Genomic DNA, 17,367 nt, shown 5'->3' on the forward strand with positions numbered 1-17,367 from the left:
CTTGAAGAATGACCATTACTGCACCAAGGTGAGTAACTTTGCTTTCTTCTTCGAGTGGTGTCCCCGTGGGTGCTCTACCGTAGGTGATTGAGCAGAAGTTCCCCAATGAGCAGGGAAGTGAGACTTGGAGTCCCTATTTGTCCACTGATGAGAGCACCACTGATGCCATCACAGTGTCTAAGAGCCATTTTTGCTGGATCACGTAATATTTTACAAATGTATCGTACAATGACCAGGTGGCTGCTCTGCAAATGTCTTTCAGGGACATGCCCTTGAAGGCTGTTGACACTCCCTCTCTCTCGTAGAATGTGCTCGGGGTTGCCCGTTGGAAGTGGTACACATGTGGTGGCATAAGTGTGGATTATGCCTGTGGTTATGAGTTTAGAAATACGTTGATGATAATGGCTGTCCCTTAGCTCTCTCAGCGAAAGAGACGATTAGGCGGTCAGTTTTCCTACGAGGTCTTGTGCAGTCTATATAAAAGGAGAGGGCTCTAAAGATGTCAAGTGTATGGAGAGACGTATCACGCAGTGAATAGTGAGGTTTGGGGTAAAAGGACAGCAGGATAATTGGTTCATTGATATGAAAAGACAAACGAACTTTAGGAATAAACACTGGATGAGGCCTTAGAACTACTCTGTTTTTATTGAAGATAGTGTACAATGGTGTTGCCATAAGTGATGATAACTTGCCGACTCTGTGTGCTGATGTAATAGTGAGAAGGAAAGCTACCTTCATAGTTAAGGTATGGTGGCAAGCGGTTTGAATAGTGCTCTGGGTAAGGGCCCAAGAACAACATCCAAGTTACATACTGGAGGAACGGGTTTACGAGGTAGGATTAGGTTCATAAGGCCTTTCATGAATCTCTTGGTAATTGGGTGGGCGAAGAGAGAGGTGTTTTCAAACGGTTGTCTGAAGGTGGAAATCGCTGCTAGATGAACTCTGAGAGAAGCTAAGGCTAATCCTGTGTGTTTTAGGTGTAGCAGGTAGTAAAGGACAAGGTAAAGTGGAGCAGAATGTGGGACCAGCAGCTCTGTAGCACACCAGGAGGTGAACCTGCGCCATTTTGAGAGGTAAGTAGTTCTGGTCGTCTGTCTTCTACTGTGTATTAGTATGTTTTGAACCTTAATACAGCAAAGGGATTCAGAAGGGTTCATCCACTAGGAACCATTCAGTGAGCTGCAAGGTATGAATTTGGGGGTGTCGCATGTCCCAGGATTCTGACAGAGAAGGTGGGTTGGCAGTTGATACGGTCTGTATGGTGACATGCGTCGAAGGAAGGGGAACCAGTGCAGATACACCAATGCTAGTGCTATCAGTATGACTGTGGTGCCGTCTGTTTTGATCTTCTGCAGAACTTTGGGAATAAGAACTGTAGGTCGGAAAGCATACAGGAGAGGTCTGCTCAAGTTGAGGAGAAATGCATCGCCTAGGGAGCCAGGGCCGAGGCTGGCTCTGGAGCAATATTTCTGACATTTGATGTGGGATGCACGACAAAAAGATCTATTAGGGGAGTGCCTATCAGCATCAGAAGAGAATATGGAGGACTCCGTCATGCCATTCCCACTCGTGATCCGGAGAGAAGTGTCTCCTGAGGAAGTCTGCATGAACATTCGTGATGCCAGGCAAGTAAGATGCCACAGGTGTTATGCCATGGCGAATGCACCAGTTCCAAAAGTGGATCGCTACCACGCAGAGGGAGGAGCGGCGGGCTCCGCCTTGGAGGTCCACATAATACATTGAGGTGACATTGTCTGTGAAGGTTCTTACCGACATATTGCAGATGTAACTGAGGAAATATCTGCAGGCATTGAAGATTTGCCCTGAGTTCCAAGAAATTTATGTGGAGTCGTGTCTCGGAAAGTGACCAACTGCCCTGTATGGAAATATTGCCCATTTGTGCTCTCTATCCTAGAACGGAGGCGTCAGTGGTAATGTGACACGAGGCCTGATGTGGGTGGAAGGGCACGCCAGCAAGAAGATTCGTGCAGTTTGTCCGTCAATGCAGCGATTGGAGAACAGAAGGCAAAGAGGTCATTGATCTGTAGAGGTTGTGCTTCATGTGATTGTATACGGATGCTAGCCAATACTGAAGGCTGCAAAAGTGTAGTCTGGCATAGCAGACCACATAAGTTGTAGCTACCATGTGACCCAGAAGTTTTAAACAAGTGATTATCTGGACAGATGGACTGTCTTAAACAACTTCTATCAGGTCTTACTCAGGTGGCCTGAAATCTCTGGATGGGTAAGAATGCTCTTGTGGTGATCATTTCTATGCGAGCACCAATATATTCCAGCTCTTGAGTCTGGTGAAAAGTGGACTTTTGGCCATTGATGAGTAGTCCAAGGGCGTGGAAGGTTCTCATGGTGGCCTTGAGCATATCGAGAATCTTGGTGTGAGAGCGACCTTTCAATAGGCAGTCTTCTAGATAAGGGAATATGATCACCCTTCTCAACGGAGGTGTGCCGCTACTACCGCCAGGATTTTTGAGAATATCCTGGGGGCGGTGGAAAGGCCAAAAGGGCCCTGTATTGGAAGTGGCTTGTTCCAACTGTAAATCATGAGAATCTTCTGTGTAATGTGAAAATACGTGTCCTGGAGGTCGAGGACCGCAAACCAGTCGCCGTGATCCAACGCGGGTATTATTGAAGCAAGGGTCACCATTTTAAATTGATGTTTTCGTAAAAACTTGTTCAAATTCTGGAGATCTAATATTGGTCGCCATCCACCTGATTTCTTTTGAGTGAAAAAATAATGGGAGTAGATTCTCCTGCCTTTGAATTGTGCTGGAACTGGTTCTATTGCACCTATGGAGAGAAGGTGATCAACTTCTGTGCGTAGCAGGGTCTCGTGAGATGGGTCCCTGAAGAGGGATGCGGTGGGAGGAGGGGGTATGGTGATGAACGGTATGGAGTCTCCAGATTGAACTATTTCTAATACCCACTTGTCAGAGGTGATTGAGGTCCATTGGTGGTAAAAAGGCCTCAGGTGGGTGAAATTGGTGACTTTTGTTGACATGCTCATTTGTCTGCGTACCCTCAACCAAGGTGTCGAACCTGCTGTTTGTTATTCAGTGGGGTCTGAGTACGATTCCCCTGGTTTTGACGCCTCAAAGGTCTTTGCTGGTTACGTTGCTGGTTGAGGGCCATTTGTTGGTGCTGCCATTGCTGTCTGACGTATGAACAGTTGTAGTGTCGCTGATAGGAAGGATAACTTTGTCGTCTGTATGGTGGGGAGTACACACCCAACGTTCGGAGTGTTGTGCAAGAGTCCTTCGATTAATGTAGCATGCTGTCAGTCTTTTCAGAAAAGTTTGTCTCTTTCGAACAGCAAATCTTCGACTTTGGTCTGGAGATCTTTGGGCACTCCCACCGATTGATAAGATGCTCATCTCATCACCACTGCTGTGGCAGTGGAACACGCTGCCATGTCTATCACGTCCATAGCTATCTGGAGTGCAGTTCTTGCTGAGGTACAGCCTTCCGGTACAACTGATTTGAGTATGGATTGTTCTGATTCCAGTAAAGGGTCAAGCAACTGCGTAAGCTTTGTAAAATTGTTGAAGACATGGTTAGAGAGGTGTGCTAGTAATTGGCTGTCTTGAGCATAAGCATCGCGGATGTATATACCTTTCTGCCAAATAAGTCCAACCTTTTTGTGTCCTTATCAGAGGCAGCATTTTTATATTGTAGTGTTTTTGATCTTTGGTGTGTTGTATCCACCACCACTAAGGAGATCAGTTGGGGATGGGTAAAAAGGACTACATCCCTTTAGGTGGCACAAAGTATTTTCTTTCTGCTTTTTTACTAGTTGGTGGTGCAGAAGCCAGGGTTTGTCATATCACTTCTACAACCTCAAGTATAGCCTCGTCGAGGGGTATAACTATTTTTGCTCTATGTTGAGGCTTAAGGTTTTTGAGGAGACAGTGCTGCTTCTTCTTTATTTCATCCAGGTATATCTCTTGGACTTATTGCTACCCTTTTGAAAAGCTCCTGAAATTGACAGAGGCCGTCAGGTAGAGAAACATCCCCAGGGTTAACAGGGATAACAGCCTCATCCGGGGACAAAGAAGAGCATCTCCTGTGGTCGGTCCTCCATGGTGGAAAGCAGTGTCTCGTCTGGCTTAGACGGTTGGTGTTGTGGAGAGGCAGGCTGGCCTGTTAGGGTCGGAGGGGCTGGAACTGGGGACTGCCTGGTGGACGTGCAGCCGCAATATGATCTTCCGTGAGACCTAGACCTGCAGTGGTACAAACGCCGATTGGATGACTAACAGTGTCATGGTAGTAAAGTCTCTCAAGTGGTGACCATCTATCGGAGTAAGTGTATCGGGGATGTTCCCAGTGCGATGAGCGGATTGAGCACAGTGAACAAGAGTGAGCGCACGAGGCTCTAGAGGATGTTGGAGAAACGGAATAGCGACTGTGATGGTGGTGATGGCTCCTGTGAGCTGCTAAGAATGGTGAAGGCAGTCTTCGATGTGGAGAGTTGGAAATCAGTGCTGGCCCGAATCATGTAGTATAGAAGACCATGGTGCCAGTAGAGATGGTGACGGTGACAATATTAATGACCGTGAATGTGAGTGGCTTTGGTGCCGATGAGGGCTTGGTGTGGTACCCACAGCATCGGTGCCTGTCACATGCAGAGTCAGTGAGGTGAGGCTTGTGCTGCCAAGCTTGGCACCACAGTCCGCACCAAAGGCGAGGTTGGCACCGCTGGTGCCGATGATCAGGGCTTGACGAACGGCGGTGAAAGCCGCTCGCCAGGCCCGCACTGTGCATCCGCAAGACCTGCACTGCGCATGTGCGCGCCGCAAACGAATGGGGCGCCCGGCTGAAATCTACTCGCCACAAGCGAGTAGATTCAATACTTTGTTGAGCCCTGCCGATGATGATCTTGGCATGGATTCCCTCGGTGCTGAGGTCGGTACTGAGGTAGACTTTGGTTCTGGAGTCAGTGCCACGTCCAGCGGTTTTCTTGGTTTCGGCGCCGCAGGAGCCTTCGGGCACGGTTTTGAAGTGCTGGATGTACTGGGCTTGTCTCCTGAGCTAACTCTGCTCTGTGAGAAGACTGGCAGAGATCTAGTAGGTGACACCCTATTTCTTTTGGGCAGTGCCCTCGTAGGGGAAGAAGCCCTTCACTTTGGAGGCTGGCCTGAGGAGGTTGCGCTATCAGCGGACTCCAGTTGAAGTGCTTTATCAAATAGCATCATCCGGAGCCTCATTTCTCTGTCCCGTCTAGCCCTCACAGTCAGTTTTATGCAGTGAGGGCATTTTTGAGGAACATTGGTTTCTCCCAGACAGAAGATGCAGGAAGAATGGCCGTCTGAGGCAGGCACTGCCTCTTGGCAAGTGTCGCATTTTTTAAAGCCTGAAGAAGATGGCATTTTGTCAGTAGTCTTAAATCGGGTGTGTTTTTTTTAAATGAACAAAAATTAACTACATATATGTATATAACTGTGTACACTAATAACTACAGCAACTTGAGGAAAGTTGGTTATTAACAGACATTTTTTTTTTTTTTAAACTAGGAGAATTAAGAGAAGAAACAGATGTGAGAAGAAGAACTATTAACAGGACAATCTCACATTGAAGGAACAAAGCAGGGAGGTTAAGGAGACCAGTTCACTCCATCTGTAGCCTGAGGCGGTTGAGAGGAACTGGTGGGGGAAGGACCACACGAGCACAGAAAAGAGTGAGAATGTCGCGATACACTGCCACGCATGTGCGGTCTGGCCGAACACTGCTACTGAAGAGTCTCCGTTCTGTGTCACCGGGGCGAGCCCAGCACCTACGGTGGAGCACCCACGGGTTTACCACTTGAAGAAGAAATGTTGTTTCTGTCTAGACGATCTCTTTTGAAACAGGCTTTTTCGAAAGAAGTTTTTTCAAAAAAAGCCTCTTTTGAAAGAGGCTTGTCGTATAGACATACCCTAGGAAAAGCTATATAAAACAACCTGATAATTGTGTCGAAACTTCCAATCTATTTTTATTCTAGTGCAATTTGATGTTTCCTCACTGTAACATGGAAGCCTGTTACGCCTTATCTGCTAAAGGAAGGAAAAAAAACACTTTACCTTGCAAGCAGACCTTCAGCCCATCCACAAGTTCCTGTCCACGATCTTGGAAGACACAGCGAGAGAACCAACTGTTTGGGAGGGGGTGGGGGGAGGAAAATAAAGAAATGCATCAAAGTAACCTATTACAGAAAAAGTTTATCTGGCATATGGGGAGAACTGGGCAGGGGGTAGGAAAGGGGGGAAGGAGTGCTTTTAAGTGAAAAATTCCAATTAACTAAGAGGAAGAAATTTAGAGTGCAAGAGGGCTTGGGATATAAAAGGGGTTTTGGGGTGCTGGATCCAGGTGGCGCTCATCTCAGGTGACTCCCACAAGTAGTCACCTGTGCCTGCTGCTCCTGAAGGAGAAATGGCTAGGTAGCTCTGTGAACTGCCCATGCTCTTCCTTGTGTCTGCCTTTGCCAGGAGTAACAGACAGGCTGCACTTGCAGGGAGCTGCCCAAGGTAAGCTCCCCCTGCAGCCAGTGCCCTGAAACCCTTTGGTTCTTCAAGACTCTGCCCAAGCCCACTTCTAAATCCAAATTCCCTCCCAGAGCTCATGTTACACACTCACTCCTGGGAAACAACCCACAGCCCTGCATGCCAAACCTCTTGTAGCCATTCCTTTGCCTAAGAGCAGTAGAGACATGCTGCCGCATCTAGGAAGCCACCTGGAGTCAGGTAGGGAATCTATTGTCCCATGCCAACTGATTATAAACAAGACTAATGAAAATTAGAAATGCCAGTTTACAGAACTTTCTAGTGGATACAGGGTCAAATAATACAGCTTTTCTGTAGCTTCTAAAGTGATTTAGATTATAACAAACAAACAATTTTGGCAAGTATGTTCTATACAAAGTCATCAGGCAAAAGCGTGACTAATCACACTAAGGGTACGTCTTGACTACATGCCGCTGTCGCCAGAGGCATGTAGATTAGGCTACCCGACACAGTAAAATGAAGCGGTGATTTAAATAATCGCCGCTTCGTTTCAATTTACATGGCTTCCGCGCTGAGCTGACAAACAGCTGATCAGCTGTTTGTCGGCTCAGCGCGGCAGCCATGTAAATTGAAACGAAGCAGCGATTATTTAAATCGCCGCTTCATTTTACTGTGTCGGGTAGCCTGATCTACATGCCTCTGGCGACAGAGGCATGTAGTCTAGACGTACCCTCAGATGCATTTGAGTACCATACATGTACATTATCGCCACAAAATATTTGAAGCAGGCATGTGTCTTAGGCCCAACCTTACACTTCAAATTGAAGGAGAGGCTACAAAGAAACAATGGCCCAGCCCCCCTCAAATATTTAGATATTCAAAATAGCTAATGACTCCCTGAAAGCAGGAAAAAGTATTGTAAATTGTAGATATGTAGAAGTAAAACAATTTAAGACTGCTAGTTACAGGTAGGCCTTCCTTTCTATATCAGAACAGTCTCTGGAGAGCCTCACTGTTGGGAGACTATTTAGATGCTACCACTCTTGGAGAAAAATAGGGTATGCTTTAGTCTATAAGTTGGTTGAACTTCCAATTACATCCTCAAACTTATCAGGTACACACCAACTTGGAAAAACCTGAAATAACCGGTTAAAACAAGACCAAAATAACCAGAGCAGAAATAACAAATATGATACCAACCACAAAAGGTTCACGGTAATGAATTAACATATACGATAATAAGTTGAAATCAATTATATATTAACCTTTAGAAAAAGACATTTCACCATTAGTAAGGCAAGAAAATACAAATAAGGAAAACATCCCCTACTCGATATCAAACAAACATGCCATCTGCATAATATATTATAATGGTGGCATTCTAGCATAGGGACAATAGGAAAAGGAGATGTAGTCCTTGGGTGGCAACAGAATGATGGGCACTGGTGATGATGGGGAACATTTCAAGTTGTCCCACAAGAAACGGTGTCAGTATATTGAAATAGAGATATATATTTCTTACCTCCACTGTCACACATAAGGTGCTGCACGATTACTACTCCAACGGGCTCCACAGACAAATCAACAGGTTGCACCTAAGGTTAAAACTTTCACCACATGCATACCTGGTGGCATGCACGCCTAAACTGGAATACCCACATGAGCAAGCACTCTAAGAAAACCAGTTTTTTCCTCACAAAGAATGGTATCAATTTTTCCTTTCATCCTGTTTAAAACAAACATACCCAAGACTTTTCCTGTGATGAAAAGAAGTGTCACTGCTCTCCAATTCAAGCACTTACTCAAGATCTCCCATTTTTAGAAGCCTGATTATAGCATCAAATATTCATTCTTCTGGAATCTTTTTCTTCTCTCCATATTTTATTATATAATGAACATACTTTTGTTACCGACTTTTAACCTGCATATTTTAGCATTTGGGGGTGACATGTAATCTATCCCTAGTGCCTTGTTATTTGTTAGCTTGTGTAAACCTCATCTATTTTGATTTACGATGCATCAATGTCTAACTCCAGCAGTTCCTCTTCCTTGGTCTCAGACTGAGCTGCTGGATGAGACTGGTCAAGCACTTCTTGTAAGTGTTCAACCTACCTGTTCTCTTGTTCTTCTTGAGTCTTACAAGTTTCATCAAATTTCCCTTTCTCTGGGAGTATGTCTACACAGCAAAGTTATTTCAAAATAACAGCTATTATTTCGAAATAACTTTATTAGCGTCTACACAGCCAAACCACTATTTCGAAATTAATTCAAAAAAGTGGAGCGCTTATTTCAAATTTGGTGAACCTCATTCCATGAGGAATAACGCCAAATTTGAAATATCAGAGGGTATACCATCATGTGCCAACAATGCCCCTCTGCTATATACATCAACCAAACTGGACAGTCCCTCCGTAAAAGAATAAATAGACAAAAATCAGATATTAGGAATGGCAATATACAAAAACCTGTAGGGGAACACTTCAATCTCCCTGTACACACAATTGCAGATCTAAAGGTAGTCATCCTGCAGAAAAAAATTTCAAGACCAGACTTCAAAGAGAAACTGCTGAGCTACAGTTCATCTTCAAGATTGACCCAATCAATTCAGGATTAAACAAAGACTGTGAATGGCTAGCTAACTACAAAAGCAGCTTCTCCTCTCTTGATATTCACACCTCCAGATCAGCTACTAGAAGTGGGCCTCATCCTCCCTGATTGGATACACCTCATTACCTGTAGCCTGATTCTGGCCTGCATATTTATACCTGCCTCTAGAAATTTCTACTACATGCATCTGGTCTTTGCCCACGAAAGCTTATAGACTAACCGAAGTGTTGGAGCATAAGATGCCACGGGACTCCTCACCACTTCTGCAAATTTAAAATAGCTATTTCGAAATAAGTGCTATGTAGACACACACATCGAATAGCGGGCCTCCAGCCTTTCCAGGCTGCCCTGGTGGCCACTCCAGCCTCAACCAAGAACACTCCTCTCCCTCCTCCCCTCCCCATAGCCCCTAAAGGAGTTGACTCTGGCCACAGTGCCTGTGCCAGCTCCAAGCCTGCCAGCCCAGAGCCAGCAGTCACTGCCCCAACCCAGTGGCCCCAAAACATGAGCCAGCAAGCCACTGGCAGCCAGCCCTCCACCGCTCTCCAGGAGTAGTCTGCCAGCTCCCAAGAGCCTGGCAAAGCCCAGAGAAGGTGGGCACCTTCCCGGTCCAGGGTGAAGATCATGGACCTTATTCAGGTTAGGGGGGGATGCCCCCAACGTCCATGATCTCTGCACTAGATGGAGGAAAACAGCTGTCTATGGAAGGATATCTGCCAGCCTGGCCACCAAAGGCCACATGCAAACCCAGGAGCAGGTTTGCATGACAATCAAGTTGATCTGGCGAGACCTCCCAACCCTGAGCTTCCCCTCCCCATTCTTCCCCTTGTTTCCCCCTTCCAGCTCCCTCCTCCCAGGTTCCCCCCTCCACTCTCCCACCCTCTCTCTTCCCCTCGTCTGCCTCCCTTTCCCAGTCTCACCAGAGTTTCATCCCTTCCCCCAGTTATGTTAAATAAAGAGAGTTTATGTTCATGAAAATACATGTATTTTATCTGATATCAGGAAGTGAGGTTAGGGAGGGGTAAGTGGAAGGATATGAAGGAGGAATGAGGCACAAGCCCTCAGTGGGGTACACCAGGGAGACTATTACTGCTCCTCAGGGTAGAAGCTCTGCCATAGGCCTCCTGGATACTGACAGCCCCCTATGGACCTCCCACATGGCAGCCTGCAGAAAGTGCAGCCAGGCTCGCAGCAACGCGTCCATGAGAAGCACCAGCGTGCCAAGAGGCAGCTCTGGCTCCATGTTCCAGAGTGCTGTGGTACCCCGAGTAAGTGCCACCAAAGCACACAGAGACAAAATGCTTTGCTGTCCCTCATCGAGGTAGATAAGCAAGCAGGGAAACCTGAGAACTGGCTGTCCAGATGGTGTCCCTTTAAGCACAGGCCTCAGATAGCCTCAGGCAGCAGCCGCACAAAGTAACTCCTGACCTGATGCCCTGCTGGACCTGGTTCCGGCCAGCCTTAAATGCGATTCAGTGCCCACTCAGTGTGGACGCGCTATTTCAAAAAGCATTTTGTGTGTAGACACGTTATTTCGAAATAAGCTATTTCAAAATAATGCTGTAGTAAGACATAACCTGGGACTTTACTGGAGTTAAACATGCTCTTTGCTAGCTGTTTTATGATAGTATAAACCGTTCTAACGTAAAGTTCGTTTCACATCTTCAGTTTGCCTTCAGTAAATAGTGGTCACCATCTATTTTTGCTCCTCTAAAAACTGTAGGATCTATCACAGACATTTTCCATCTATGACTGATACATATATAATCTTTTTTGCTCTGTATTCAACCATCTGGTGATATTCAGATCTTTTTGCAAATGTTTTTGTGCTTATATTTTGCAAACGTAAGATTATTTTCTACACAAAATTCTAGAACGCTAGTACCATTACATAATGTTCCAGATGTATGACCAGCCTTTCCTATCTTTCCAAATCTGGGCATTTAAGTCCCCCATATGAGGACTAAGTCATGGCTCGGTGTTCCTTTTACCACCTTTCCCAGTTCTATATAGAAGCTGTCTTTATCCTCTTCATCATCATCATCATTTGTGGGTGCATGTACTAGTATTACAGAACACTTCATATGTCTGGATTTCAATCTCCCAAATATGAAATAAATTAAATACTGGGCCTGATCCTTGGACAAAAAAGTATCAATCTGCAAATAACTAAAAATTCATTAGTAATCTATATAATTAATACACAAACTAAAAATTAGGCAACACCAATGATCTGTTGACCATGTCAAATACTGAGATACATCACAATAAAAAATAGTGGACTTATTTGGTAGAGCCACAGACCAGTTTATAAAGAGATTTTTTTTAATTCATATGGTACCCCTGGCCTTCCTGAAAGTATAATGGATAAGATCAGAGATTAAGATAAGGTGGCACTGTTAGGCAGTTATTTTTACAGCCTTGTACTGAACATTTGGATTCACTTGCAAGCCCAAGTTTTTAAGTGCTTCTGGAGTTCACAGCACAGAAGCATAAGCTTTAAGACTTCTATTCCCGCACCAGAAGTGGTAATAGGAAGATATTCTCAAATAGGAAGATATCAGGTTGTCTTTCAATTTCCATCTACAAAAGCCATCATCTGTAATTCTCATTGTGTTATATTCAAACAGAAAAGGAAGACTTGTCAATTATCTATCATGCAATCAAAAAAAAAAATCAGATTCTACTACAGCATCTTTTCTCCAACTATAGGGCAGGCCTCCCAAGGGAAGCACAGGAGGAGCATAAGCTATTTTGTTTACTATTATCATAAGAACTCTTGCCATCAGCCCCAGATGGCTGGGGTTCATGAAGAAGGATTTTGCACACCTGGAAGGCAGAGAGAAAAAAGACAGCACTGCCACACAGGACTAACAGCTAGAGCTCTGCCATATAGACTCTCCTCCCTCTGCTCAATCGCTCAATGGGAGGCAGGGGTGCTATGGAACCATTTACAGCTACTTAATAGTAAGCTAATCGAGTTCTTGCTTACATAGTGTTCAAGAAAACGTTCAGTCTGAAGTTAAACCAACTAGATAAAGTTACTTTTAAAATAATGACTCATTACATTAGGCTTCAACTTCAGCAACTTCTTTCCACTAATACTGACTGCTAAAAGGTACCTTACCGCGTCATTCCTTGATTCAGGCTCGCAACAAATCCTGCAATTGATCGCCGTCCAGCTGCAGTGTCATGATAACAGTCAATTCCCACAATCATAACTTGTTTCAACTTAAAGAAAATAGTACACAGTATTTTACAAGAAGTGCATAAGCATACCAAAACCAAATATTTATCATATCTGCAATAAAACATGATAGACTGAAAGCACCAAAGGCTTCAAAAATAATCACTGTTTTTCATTGTTCAAGATATTGTTTATTTCCAAAATGTTTATTTTAAAAAAAAATCTGTTATTATGTAGTTTCTACTGAAAGTATCTCTGCTGACATCCAGAAACCTACATTTTACAACAGAACTGTTCAATATCACCAAATGAATTCTCAATTAGAAGTTCAGCACATTACCACCTGTACCCTTCCATTTCCTTGCAAAATGATATCAGCTGATTATTTACGCAGGTATCCTATGCATTAAGTTTACCTGTGTTGACATTTTATTTTTGGAAGCAAGTTATTTGGGGTAGGAGACAATGCAGATAACCAACTTAACTTTAGAAGCAGTCAGCCACCTGTGGTGTCTTTCTGAACTCTCATTTAAAATGTTTAAACCCAAAAAAAAGGTAACGAAACACTGTCTGCTACTTACTGGGATTTGAACACTCCAGAGCTCTCCACCCATCTTGCAATTCATTTGTAAAGCAATGTTTGTTGCTACAGCCATTACAGTTTGTGGTTTGCTTAGAGTGCGAGCTACAACACACTGACTTGGAGTTGGGCAATCAGTACATAAGTATTTCTTGATAGCATCATATTTATCCTTACGATTATTAGACAGAACACAAACTACCTTCAAAATTAAAATGAGAAGTTAAAAAAACAAAAGCAAAATCAAATTTATTATTTAAAAGATCTGTTGCACAGTACACTTATATCGCCCCCTTTCCAACATAAAATAACAATCCCAAGCATTTTCTATAAAACATTTATCCAGTTTGAGTGCTTAAATTCTAGTGCCTAAAACTAACGGTCTGATTTTCAGGGGTGATGAGTGTTCAACACATTCTATATTTAAGCTCTGATGTTAATTAAAACAGAATTTCTTACACATAACTAGCTTCATAAGTATAATCTGGCACTTGGAAGTGAGACACGTAACTCCATAAGTGAATCAACAGAACTAATTTCATTATTAGGATATTAACACAATATATAGACAACAGTGGAAATTATCATGCTTTGAAATTATTGGAATTAGCATACATACTAGCTGTGTGTCAGAGGTAACCTTTTGTTGCAAGGCTCTTAAATAAGATTCTGTTCTTTCATCTACTTCAATCCTAAAAAGGGAAGTAAGAAAATAAAGTGATATGGCTGTAACTAAAGTTACAGTAGTTGGTGAAGCAGCAAGAACATATGCTACCCATACATCGACAAAAAAATAAGTACTGGTAACTTAAATTTGCAGCTTTTAGCAAAGTTACTGTATTCACGTTGCACTCTAGGGGTCACTCTACCACACACATTAAAAGGTAACATTCCTGAATCAAAAGACAGAACTATGCAATACTTTAAAGACTAACAAGATGGTTTATTAGGTAATGAGCTTTCGTGGCTCTGGCCGACGAAAGCTCATCACCTAATAAACCATCTTGTTAGTCTTTAAAGTGCTACATAGTTGGGTCTTTTGTTTCAGCTACACCAGACTAACACGGCTGCATCTCTATCACTGTTCCTGAATCAGAATTTCTTTTTTTAAACTTGATTTTAAATGAGTTATGAGTTTGACCAAGGGAGACTTTCATCATATTTTAAGTTGATTTTGCACTTGCAATTTATGCTGCTGGTGCTCCTGTCTATACTAAAAGTAGCTCCACCAGTTATGATGGATTTCAAACATCCAGCTGCATCTTTCCTATCAGCAGCACCCTATTTAATTGCCAGTTAAAGTTCCCATGGACTCACTGATTCCAAAATCTAATCTGGAGCACTTTGAATAAAAAGATTTATAGAAATATATAATGACATTAGAACACCTTCCTCATTTAACACAGTCATTGAAAAAATAAAAAACTATAAGTTTCTGAGCAAGTTATTACAATTCTAGAGTACTTACATGATTGCCTTGTTCATCAGGATACCCACAGCTGGAGTAACTTTAAATAAATTTTGAACTAATGTACTGGCAGCATCGTAAGTGCGCCGTGTATATAGTAATAACCAGTTATCCAATGGCTTTACACTAATTAAGGGGGTTCCCCTAGTTTCTTTTGACCAGTCTGCAAATTGAGGGTTGTAGTCAAACTGTAAAAGAGAAAGGATTACATTAAGTTCTGCTAGAACAGAACTAATTTTCACAAAATATGTCACAATACACTCCAAAATACAGCAGCATCAAGAAAATAATGCATCATGTCCTTGCAGTTCCAGATAATCATAATGGGAAATTGACACATTTCTGATTAAACATTTTTTTTAAAAAATACCATTTTGGAAATTTTAATTTAGAATTCTGAAATTCTTTTAAATTTCCATATTTATATTATTGTATGACATCAATAAGTAGTAGGGCAAATTATAACAAAAAATTCAATTTATTTTCTTTTTGAAATCATTAGATTTTACAGCTGCTACTTCGTATTCATAGAATCATAGAGCTGGAAAAGACCTTAGGAGGTCAATAAGTCCAGCAACCTGCCCAAGGCAGGACCAATCCCAAATAAATCAACCCAGCCAGAGCTCTCTCAATTTGAGACTTAAAAACCTCTATGGATGGAGATTCCACCACCTCCCTAGGCAACCCATTCCAATGCTTCACCACCCTCCTAGTGAAATAGTTTTTCCCAATATCCAACCTAGACCTCCTCCACTGTACCCTGACATCATTGTTCCTTGTTCTGCCATCCATCACAGCTGTGAACAACCTCCCTCCATCATCTTTGGAATCTCCCTTCAGGAAGCTGAATGCTGCTATCAAATCCCCCCTCACTCTTCTCCTATGCAGCCTAAATAAACCCAAATCCCTCGGTCTCTCCTCGTAGGTCATGTGCTCCAGGCCCCTAATCATTTTGGTCACCCTTTGCTGGACCCTCTAAAATGCATCTGCATCCTTTCATGAGGGGGGGGGGCCTCAGAACTGGACACAATATTCCAAATGTGGCCTCACCAGAGCTGAATAAAGGGGAATAATCTCTGGATATACAAGGGCACACTGTTGACTCATATCCAGCTTCTCATCCACTGTACTCCCTAAGTCCTTTTCTGCAGAACAGCTACTTAGCCATTCAGTCCCTAGCTTGTAAGAATGCTTGGAATTCTTCTGCCCCAAGTTCAACTTGTCGTTATTGAACCTCAACAGATTTCTTTTGGACCAATCCTCTAATCTATCCAGATCACCCTGGATCCTTTCCCTGCCCTCCAGCATATCTACCTCTCTCTCTATCTTAGTGTCATCTGCAAAGTTGCTGAGGGTGCAATCCATCCCCTCACCCAAGTCATAAATATAAACATTGAACAAAACTGGTCCAAGAACTGATAGTTGAGGCACTCTGCTAGAAACTGACCACCAACCTGACATCGAGCCATTGATCACTACCTGTCAGGCCCAACAGTCTAGTCAGCTTTCTATCCATCTTACAGTCCATTTATCCAAACCATACTCCCTTAACTTGCTGGCCAGAATACTGTGGGAGACAGTATCAAAAGCTTTGCTAAAGTCAATGTATATCATATCCACTGACTTTCCCATATCCAGAGCCAGCTACCTTATCATAGAAGCTAATCAGATTGGTCAGGCATGACTTTCCCTTCCTGAATCCATGTTGACTATTCCTGATCACTTTCCCCTCTTCCAGGTGCTTCAAAATGGATTCCTTGAGGATCCCCTCCATGATTTTTCCAGGGACTGAGGTAAGGCTGACAGGTCTGTAGTCTCCTGGATTGTCCTTTTTCCCTTTTTTAAAGATGGGCACTAGATTTGCCTTCTCCCAATCATCTGGGATTTCTCCCAATATCCAAGAATTTTTAAACATAGTGGCCAAAGGCTCTGCAATCACATTTGCCAACTCCCTCAGTATCCTTGGATGCATTAAATCCGGGCCCATGGATTTGTGTATGTTTAGCTTTTCCAAATAGTTCCTAACTTATTCTTTCCCCACCAAGGGCTGTCCACCTTCTTCCCATACTGTGTTGCCTAGTGCATTTGTCTGGGAGCTGACCCTGTCCGTGAAGACAGAGGCAAAGAAAGCATGGAGTACTTCAGCTTTTCCCATATCATCTGGCACTAGGTTACCTCCCTCATCCAGTAAGGGCCCCACACCCTCCCTGGTCACCCTCTTCTTGCTAAAATGCCTATAGAAACATATCTTGTTACCCTTCGCATCTCTTGCTAGCTGCAATTCCAATTGCGCTTTCGCCCTCCTGATAACTCCCCTGCATTCTTGAGGAATATATTTATATTCCTCCCTAGTCAACAGTCCAAGTTTCCACTTCTCATAAGCTTCCTTTTTGTGTTTAAATTCACTATGGATGTCCCCGGTAAGCCAATCTAGTTGCCTACCATATTTGCTTTTCTTGCTGCACATCGGGATGGTTTATTCCTGTGCCTTTAATAAGGCTTCTTTAAAATACTGCCAGTTCTCCTGGACTCCTTTCCCCTTCATATAAGCATTCCAGAGGATCCTGCCCATCAGTTCTCTGAGGGAATCAAACTCTGCTCTTCTGAAGTCCAGGGTGTGTATTTTGTTATTCTCCTTTCTCCCTTTCGTCAGGATCCTGAAATCTGCCATCTCATGATCAGTGCTTCCCAAGTTGTCACCCACCTCTACTTCCCCTACTAATTCCTACCTGTTTGTGAGCAGCAGGTCAAGCTGGGCATGGCCCCTGCTCAGTTCCTTCAGCATTTGTACCAAGAAGTAATCCCCAACATTCTCCGAAAACTTCCTGGATTGCCTGTGTACTGCTGTATTGGTCTCCCAACGGATATTAGGGTGATTAAAGTTGCCCATGAGAACCAGGGCCTGCGATCTAGAAGCTCAGATGTCCAAAAAAAGCTTCATCTACCTCATCCACCTGATCCGGCGGTGTATAGCAGAAACCAACCGCAACATCACCCCTGTTGCTTCCACCTCTAAATTTAACCCATAGAC

The 17,367-nt window shown here is 43.5% G+C and overlaps 1 protein-coding gene across 4 annotated transcripts in view; it reads right to left on the reverse strand.

The window, feature by feature from the left end:
• PIWIL1 (piwi like RNA-mediated gene silencing 1) overlaps positions 1 to 17,367 on the reverse strand; it is a 132,010-nt gene that overhangs the window by 49,807 nt on the left and 64,836 nt on the right. For all 4 annotated transcript variants that reach the window (XM_075898455.2, XM_089775171.1, XM_075898454.2 and 1 more), the window contains exons 13-17: positions 14,337 to 14,524; positions 13,488 to 13,560; positions 12,870 to 13,070; positions 12,229 to 12,332; positions 6,075 to 6,145 (exon numbers count right to left, since the gene is read on the reverse strand). In XM_075898455.2, coding sequence (XP_075754570.1) covers positions 6,075 to 6,145; positions 12,229 to 12,332; positions 12,870 to 13,070; positions 13,488 to 13,560; positions 14,337 to 14,524 — 637 coding nt within the window. The remainder of the gene's footprint in view (positions 1 to 6,074; positions 6,146 to 12,228; positions 12,333 to 12,869; positions 13,071 to 13,487; positions 13,561 to 14,336; positions 14,525 to 17,367) is intronic.

The sequence above is a fragment of the Pelodiscus sinensis genome, chromosome Z, assembly GCF_052426305.1.
Source record: "Pelodiscus sinensis isolate ZL-2025 chromosome Z, ASM5242630v1, whole genome shotgun sequence".
Taxonomy (NCBI): Eukaryota; Metazoa; Chordata; order Testudines; family Trionychidae; genus Pelodiscus; species Pelodiscus sinensis.